This window comes from Austrofundulus limnaeus, unplaced genomic scaffold (genome assembly GCF_001266775.1).
Source record: "Austrofundulus limnaeus strain Quisiro unplaced genomic scaffold, Austrofundulus_limnaeus-1.0 Scaffold1980, whole genome shotgun sequence".
In the NCBI taxonomy this organism is placed as follows: Eukaryota; Metazoa; Chordata; class Actinopteri; order Cyprinodontiformes; family Rivulidae; genus Austrofundulus; species Austrofundulus limnaeus.
The window spans coordinates 18,678-27,839 of NW_013954382.1; the positions used below are offsets into that span (position 1 = coordinate 18,678).

Below are 9,162 nucleotides of genomic sequence, written 5' to 3' on the forward strand. Positions count from 1 at the left end.
TGGGGCGACTGGGAGGTCTGGTCGAGGCTTTGAGGATGGGGTGACTGGGGTATCTGGTGGGGGCTTTGAGGATGGGGCGACTGGGAGGTCTGGTCGAGGCTTTGAGGATGGGGTGACTGGGGTATCTGGTGGGGGCTTTGAGGATGGGGCGACTGGGAGGTCTGGTCGAGGCTTTGAGGATGGGGTGACTGGGGTATCTGGTGGGGGCTTTGAGGATGGGGCGACTGGGAGGTCTGGTCGAGGCTTTGAGGATGGGGTGACTGGGGTATCTGGTGGGGGCTTTGAGGATGGGGCAACTGGGAGGTCTGGTCGAGGCTTTGAGGATGGGGTGACTGGGGTATCTGGTGGGGGCTTTGAGGATGGGGCAACTGGGAGGTCTGGTCGAGGCTTTGAGGATGGGGTGACTGGGGTATCTGGTGGGGGCTTTGAGGATGGGGTGGCTGGGGTATCTGGTGGGGGCTTTGAGGATGGGGCGACTGGGATGTCTGGTGGGGGCTTTGAGGATGGAGTGGCTGGGAGGTCTGGTCGGGGCTTTGAGGATGGGGTAACTGGGATATCTGGTGGGGGCTTTGAAGATGGGGTGATTGGGGTATCTGTTGGGGGCTTTGAGCATGAGGTGACTGGGATATCTGGTGTGGGCTTTGAGGATGGGGTGACTGGGGTATACGGTCGGGGCTTTGAGGATGGGGTGACTGGGGTATCTGGTGGCGGCTTGGATGATGAGGTGACTGGAGTATCTGGTCAGGGCTTTGAGGATGGGGTGACTGGGATGTCTGGTGGGGGCTCTGAAGGCAGAATGGGTGAGTCTGGGTGTCCCTTTGAGGGACTAATGTAGTAGTTTCATGTAGATCCTTTGAACCTGCTGATGTGATGTTAATGCTTTTTGAGGCCAGATGGTCTTTCTGGTGGTCCCTCTGCAGCAATGTTTGAGGGGGGCTCCCATCAGCCCTGGGACTCTGAGTGTTACAGAGCTCAGTCAGCCTGAAACAAGATAGAAAATGAATTGTTTTAAATCSACTGGAACTTCAGTTGTCAAAGAGTCCCAAACCACTGTTACGGTCTACAAAAAACTACTAAGTCCTGTTTGTTTTCTTTAAACAGCAGTACATAAAAGGTTTCTTAAAGTTATTTTAGGCAGACATTCACAGATCTGCACTTTAATGACCAGCTTTTTTATTTTCACTGATGAACATATTACATAGTGCAAAAACAAAATTACTGTAACGTAACAGAACACTCGGGGGAGGGGGGGGTGTAGAAATTACACTATATTCTTTACAATACTACATTAGGCCTCTGGCATGCCATATATAGAGCCCATTTGTTCCAGTGTAAGTCAAACAGATCCAATTTGTGGTTTACGATAGCTGAAATCTCCCTTCTGTAATCGTCCATTGTCACCTRTGACCAAGCGATCAGGTTTAGCTTCTCTTGCGTTAACCATTCTTAGTCTGTTTCTTCTTGCTTGCTACTAGTAAAATATTCAATAAATTTTGTCCTTGTTTTCCCAGTTCTATGGTATATGTTCAAAGGATACAGATTTTATTCCAAATGGGAAGGAAACTTTAAAAATGTCCTGTAAAGCAGTATGAATTTCTGTCCAGTAATGTTTTATAATAGGGCAGTCCCAGAGAATGTGAAAGTGATTTGCTCGTTGGTTTCCAGTTTCTCCAGCAGGTACGAAGGGCCTGTTCATAGTCTGAAATAGCTATCTAAAACAATAGCTTCATCCAAACATCAACATGTCTGCTAGATCCCATCCCAACCAGACTGTTCAAAGAAGCATGTGACTTGGCGCTATATAAGTAAAATGAACTYAATTGATAGTGTGGCCTATGGCTGCATGARCTGGGGTCACCTYWTCTCCTATGTTTGTTATGTTCTGTCTTCTTGTGAATGGGTGTTCTGAACTGTAATTTCATTGTGCTCTGTACAATTACAATAAACAGGTTTATCTTATCTTATCTTTGTTTTCCAAGCAATTTCTTTCCACTGTAGTGAATTTGTATATTTCCATTGTGCTTTCCAGATTGATGTTCCTTCTTCCTGTTAAATGAAACCCTCACTCACTCTCCCATAACACATTCACATACAACATTAAATNTGACTGTATCAGTTTTCTGACTGTATCAGTTTTCAGACTGTATTAGTTTCACGACTGTATTAGTTTTCTGACTGTATTAGTTCTCTGACTGTATTAGTATTCTGACTGTATTATTTTTTATGACTGTATCAGTTTTCTGACTGTATCAGTTTTCTGACTGTATTAGTTCTCTGACTGTATTAGTATTCTGACTGTATTATTTTTTATGACTGTATCAGTTTTCTGACTGGATTAGTTTTCTGACTGTATTAGTTTTATGACTGTATTAGTTTCATGACTGTATTAGTTTTATGACTGTATCAGTTTTCTGACTGTATTAGTCTTCTGACTGTTTTAGTTCTCTGACTTTATCAGTTTTCTGAGTGTATTAGTTCTGACTGTATTAGTATTCTGACTGTATTATTTTTTCTGACTGTATCAGTTTTCTGACTGTATCAGTTTCCTGACTGTATCAGTTTTATGACTGTATTAGTTTTATGACTGTATCAGTTTTCTGACTGTATTAGTTTCATGACTGTATTAGTTTTATGACTGTATTAGTTTTATGACTGTATTAGTTTTATGACTGTATTAGTTTTCTGACTGTATTAGTTTTCTGCCTATCAGTTTTCTGACTGTATTAGTTTTCTGCCTATCAGTTTTATGACTGTATTAGTTTTATGACTGTATTAGTTTTATGACTGTATTAGTTTTCTGTTGACTTTAATCACTGGATCAAACTGCACTCCTCCAACTATAGTGTCTGCTCTGATTACTGTATTGAACTGGTGTACATCTGTTTTTTTTTTATATTTATATATATATTATATTTATCCTTTGTATTTTCTTCATTTGTTATATGTGAAACTTATTGCACCTTTACACTGAAGCACATTCCTGGTCTGTGAGTCTTGTTCGTTGACAATGGCAATAAAACTGATTCTGATTCTTAAATTAGCTAAATGTAAGAACAGTGAGCTAAATACTGACAAATACGTTGGTGAAATCTTTTAACATGGTGCCCCATATTCATGAACTATAAGCCAAAAAAGTATTTTGTTAATAAGTCAGTACAGGTAGTAAGGCTCAGATGTCCCAGCTCTTCACCAGCCTTGAACACGTGTGACGGATGCAGAGGTAAGAAAGTCTCAGAAGTCACGTGAACAGAACCGCTCTGCAGTTTCTTGTTGCTTGAATCTTGATGTTCAGATAACTTTGAGACTAATTTATCTCCATAAAAAAACACTTAACTGTTTGACAAATCATCACTTCCCAGTAAACCAGAATCTGTCTGGAGTGGGACTGTTGGAGACTCATCGGTGCTAACAGCTGAACGAACACGGCACAGCATCAGTTTAGAGTGAGTAAACTGGAGGACAGTGGTCCTGTGGTACTCACAGTAGACTGCGTGGTCTCTGAGAGCGCACTGAGAGGCCTGGCTGGACACGTTGACGATGGAGCCTCCAGATCCTCGAGCCTTCATCCCCCGAGCCACAATCTGCACAGAGGTTCTGTTAGACCCAACAGCACCAGCTAGTTCAGGTGAAAACATCTGAAAACTAATATTCAGTCTAAATGTCGTTTGTTTTCTGTGTGTTTGGTTTTACTTCAGTACATTTTGACACAGCAGATGTTCTGTACCTCCTACCTTACTGCAGGATTTTTAACAAGACATTCAGAGAATAATTATTGAATGTGCATTAATAACTGATTACCTTCAGCAACGTCGACTGCCACAGCTAAACAACACAAGACATGAGTCGAACTTAGTTTTACAGACACAGAGCTAAAATCTGATTCACAGCACATATGAGTGAGATGTGGTATGACAGGAGTTGTTTTTAAAAACGTTTTCAACATAACACAATGTTAAACTCTGGTCTGAAGGATGGCTGGAGATATTCAATCATCCCTGCAGCTGAAGGAACAAATGCAGTTGTGTAAAATAAAAATAAAAACAGAATATGATGATTCACAAATTATTTTCAACCTATACAGTGGGGAAAATAAGTATTTAGTCAGTCACCAATTGTACATGTTCTCCCACTTAAAAAGATGAGAGAGGCCTGTAATTGACATCATAGGTAGACCTCAACTATGAGAGACAAAATGTGAAAAAAAATTTGAGAAAATCTTTTTGTCTGACTTTTAAAGAATTTTTTTTTGTGCAAATAATGGTGGAAAATAAGTATTTGGTCACCTACAAACAAGCAAGATTTCTGGCTGTCACAGACCTGTAACTTCTTTTTTAAGAGGCTCCTCTTTCCCCCACTCATTACCTGTATTAATGGCACCTGTTTGAAGTCGTTAACAGTATAAAAGACACCTGCCCACAACCTCAAACAGTCACACTCCAAACTCCACTATGGTGAAGACAAAAGAGCTGTCGGAGGACACCAGAAACCYAATTGTAGACCTGCACCAGGCTGGGAAGACTGAATCTGCAATAGGCAAGCAGCTTGGTGTGAAGAAATCTACTGTGGGAGCGATAATCAGAAAATGGAAGACATACAAGACCACTACTAATCTCTGGGGCTCCACGCAAGATCTCAGCCCGTGGGCTCAAAATGATCACAAGAACGGTGAGGAAAAATCCCAGAACCACAAGGGGGGATCTAGTGAATGACCTGCAGAAAGCTGGGACCAATGTTACAAAGGCTACCATCAGCAACACACTACGACGCCAGGGACTCAGATCTTGCAGTGCCAGACGTGTCCCCCTGCTTAAGCCAGTCCATATCCAGGCATGTCTGAAGTTTGCTAGAGAGCATTTGGATGTTCCAGAAGAGTATTGGGAGAATGTCATATGGTCAGATGAAACCAAAGTAGAACTATTTGGTAAAAACACAACTCGTCGTGTTTGGAGGAAAGTGAATGCGGAGTTGCATCCAAAGAACACCATACCAACTGTGAAGCATGGGGGTGGCAACATCATGCTTTGGGGCTGTTTCTCTGCAAAGGGACCAGGACGACTGGTCCGTGTACATGAAAGAATGAATGTGGCCATGTATTGTGAGATTTTGGGTGCAAACCTCCTTCCATCAGCAAGGGCAATGAAGATGAAACGTGGCTGGGTCTTTCAGCATGACAATGATCCCAAGCACACTGCCAGGGCAACAAAGGAGTGGCTTCGTAAGAAACATTTCAAAGTCCTGGAGTGGCCTAGCCAGTCTCCCCATCTCAACCCCATCGAAAACCTTTGGAGGGAGTTGAAAGTCCGTGTTGCCCGCCGACAGCCCCAAAACATCACTGCTCTAGAGGAGATCTGCATGGAGGAATGGGCCAACATACCAGCAACAGTGTGTGCCAACCTTGTGAAGACTTACAGAAAACGTTTGACCTCTGTCATTGCCAACAAAGGATATACAACAAAGTATTGAGATGAACTTTTGTTATTGACCAAATACTTATTTTCCACCATTATTTGCAAAAAAATTATTTAAAAGTCAGACAAAATGATTTTCTCAAATTTTTTTTCACATTTTGTCTCTCATAGTTGAGGTCTACCTATGTTGTCAATTACAGGCCTCTCTCATCTTTTTAAGTGGGAGAACTTGCACAATTGGTGACTGACTAAATACTTATTTTCCCCACTGTATTTAATTGAATAAACAACAAAGATATTTAATGTTCAAACTGATAAACTTTGTTTTTTTTCCCCAAAAACACTCTGTCATTTTGAATTTGAGGCAACAGGTTGTAATAAATGTGGACAGGGTCATGTTTCCCTCTGTGTTTTCTCTAACAACACTCAATCAGTGTCTGTGAACTGACGACACTGATTGTTGAAGGTTTGTAGCTAAACTCTTTAACTCTTGCTTGATGAACGACTTCAGTTGTTCAACAGTTCGGGGTCTTTGTTGTTCTGTTTTGTTCTTCATAAAGCTCCACACATTTTCAATGGAAAACAAGTTAGCCATGCCATGGGCACTAATACACCCCCATACCAACAGAGAGGCTGGCTTTTGAACTTTGTGCTGATACTGAACCAGATCATCCTTTTCCTCGTTTGGCCCAAAGGACATGATGTTGATTGAAGGAACTTTTGTGACTAATTAACTGAATTTAAGATCCAGTCTCATATCCTACAGCAGGACTACTCAAACTGCTCCGGGCCCACAGTTACTGCTGGCCAACAGCTAAAAGGTCCAACATACAGCAAATACAATCATTATGTGAATAAATCAAATATTACAAAGATCTGTTTCCTCTGAAACAGTTTATTCAATTTTATATTTGATCATAAATACAACATAGAGAACACTTTGTGTGAGGTTTAGTGTAGAATGACCCAGGGCGCAGGCAGGATCCAAAGTTCAAAACAAGTATTTTAATGAAACACAAGGAGGCCTGATACTGTATGTCAGCAAAAACTTACAGAGACTGTAGAGAAAGGAACATGAACATGAACATGAACATGAGCATGAACATGAGCAGACGCCTCACAGGCTGAGAGAAGCAGCACAATGATCAGACAAACACTGAAGACAGGACACAGAATATAAAGACAAACTAATCAGGGCAACAAGACACACCTGGAGCAGACAGAAGAGGACACAGGTGAGAGGGGGCGGGGCTAAAGGGCAGAGAAACACAGGGGAACACTGAAAACACAGGAAACTAAGGAAAATAAACACAGATTATGACAACTTTGTAATAAAACTAGTGATAAAAACAATATCAAAACTAAAAATAACACATTATGCCTTTTATTTGGCACAAATATAATTTTGACATCTCAGATTTTTAAAATATTTTAAAACAATTTTTCACTTTCATATTTTTATCTTCAGCAGCTTATAGTTTGAACTGTAGATGTTGATAGAAATTTTTTACCAACTTCTAGAAACGATTCTGGTGTTTCTGTAGATACCAAACAAGTCTTTATCTAACTAAAATAACTTGTAGTAAAAAACCAGGGTTTTGGTCTTAGGGAATAAATGAAGCAGTTGGCAGGTGGAAGAGTTGAACAGTCCTGTTCTACACCTTCATCACCTGCACTGAGCTGTTTAACCTGACAGAGTCAGTGTTCAGTCTCTGTAACATAAACTCAGCTTGTTCAGGACTACAGAAAGCCATCGGCTCCAGGCTGAGACTAGGATGAACTAATCTGTAGGAACTGTCTCCAGATGAGTTTAGAAGAGAAGAAGCTGCTTGTTTTCAGTGCAGCTGGTAACAGTCAGAGCTCTGTTAGTGTTCGACTCAGAGCAGGGACACAGACTGGAGCTGACTCACATGGAGGCTTTAATAGTATTACTTTAAAGAAAATCAATTTGTTTTCTGCTAAATTATTCTTTCTTCTAATTCTGATGATGTTTTTCTTACAAAAACAATTAGAAATGTGGACTCATCAGACCACAGGACACTTCTCCACTGTGAGTCAGTCCATCTCAGGTGAGCTCAGGTCCACAGTAGTCTGCAGGGTTTCTGGGTGTTGTTCAGGTCTGGCTTTGTCTTTGCATGATAGAGCTTTAACTTGTAGATGTACAGATGAACTGTGTTCATGGGAGCTCATAACTAACCTGTTCACCTGTGTCAACTTCCCCAGTCTGTTGTTTGCTTTTGTCCCAGATGTTTTAAAATGTGTTGCAAACATCACACTCAAAATTATTGAGTTAAAAAAGAATGAAGTTTATCCATTTGGAAATTAAATATTGTGTTTTGTAGGGTATTCAACTGATTATAGGTTGAAAAGGATCTGCAAATCATTAATTTCTGTTTTTATTTCCGTTTTGCACAATGTCCCAACTTCATTAGTACTGGGGTTGTATGCTGAACTTGACATGAAATGAAATAAAATAAATCAGTTAAAGAAGACCAGGCTGGGAACATGAGGAGGATGGACACCCCGTTACACACATTTGGACTAAACTGTTGGTCCCCCTCCTTTAATGATCAAAAATCCCACAATGGTCATGGAAATAACTTGAATCTGATAAAAGTAACAAAAAAATCTATAAAAATGAACAAATCAAAATCAGACATTGACTTTCAGTCCTGCTTCAACAGAATCAAAAAATAAACCTCATGAAACAGGTCTGGACAGAAATGATGGAACCCCTGAAAACAATGAGACCAAAGGGTCCTGTTGAATCAAGGTGTGTCACTAATTATCACCACAGGTGTGTACAGTCCTGTAATCAGTCAGTGGACCTGTATGTAGGCCTACAGATCCTCACTGAGCTGGTTGCTGACATGCTGTGGACCACACTCTACATGGACCAGAGGAAGACAAGGAAAGACTTGTCTCAGGAGATTAATAAGAAAATTATAGACAAGCGTTAAAGGTAAAGGTTATAAGACCATCTGTTCCTGTGACTACAGCTGCACATATTATTCAGAAGTTTAAGATCCATGGAACTGTAGCCCACCTCCTGGACGTGGGCACAGGAGGAGAACAAATCAAAGAGATGATAATATGAATGATAACAAAAGAGCCCAGAAACTCTTCTGAGAAGATTAAAGGTGAACGTCAAGCTCAAACATCAGAGTCAGATCACACCCTACATGTTGACAAGCCACAAAGCTCCTGGGACAATGTCCTCTGGACAGATGGGACAGAAACTGAACCTTTTGGCAAGGCACATCAGCTCTACGTTCACAGAGGGGAAAATGAAGCATGTGTAGAAAAGATCACTGTCCTACTGTGAAACATGGAGGAGGTCTGTTATGGTCTGGAGCTGCTTTGCTGCCTCTGGAGGGGGTCATGAACCTGTGTGGGGTACAATGAAATCTCAAGACTATCAAGGATTCTAGAGAGAAATGTGCTGCTTTGTGTAAGAAAACTTGGCCTCAGCAGCTCATTGGTCCTGAAACAACCAAGTCTCCTGACTCGTCACGTATTGACACTTTTCCAAAGTTCCCTCTGCGTCTTATTTTGACGGGTCAGGTTCTCCCCTTGTGTCATTTTTTGACGAGATGGGGCGGAACCTGTTGTCATACTTTCTGAAAGTGTAGAAAATGTACAAAAACTACCGTCCCAAAGCCTAAAATGACCTTTATTCACTTTAGACATCCTGTCCCTGACCCCTGTACCTAAAATTAACCATTAACCCTGATACCTAAAATTAACCATTAAC

At 41.1% G+C, this 9,162-nt stretch overlaps 1 protein-coding gene across 3 annotated transcripts in view; it reads right to left on the bottom strand.

Annotated features, from left to right (window-relative positions):
• The window catches only part of dcxr (dicarbonyl/L-xylulose reductase), a 27,423-nt gene that overhangs the window by 8,007 nt on the left and 10,254 nt on the right, over positions 1-9,162 (bottom strand). For 2 of the 3 annotated variants that reach the window (XM_014034127.1, XM_014034129.1), the window contains exons 6-7: positions 3,799-3,822; positions 3,482-3,581 (exon numbers count right to left, since the gene is read on the bottom strand). In XM_014034127.1, coding sequence (XP_013889581.1) covers positions 3,482-3,581; positions 3,799-3,822 — 124 coding nt within the window. The remainder of the gene's footprint in view (positions 1-3,481; positions 3,582-3,798; positions 3,823-9,162) is intronic. The other variant, XM_014034128.1, reaches the window with a different exon arrangement.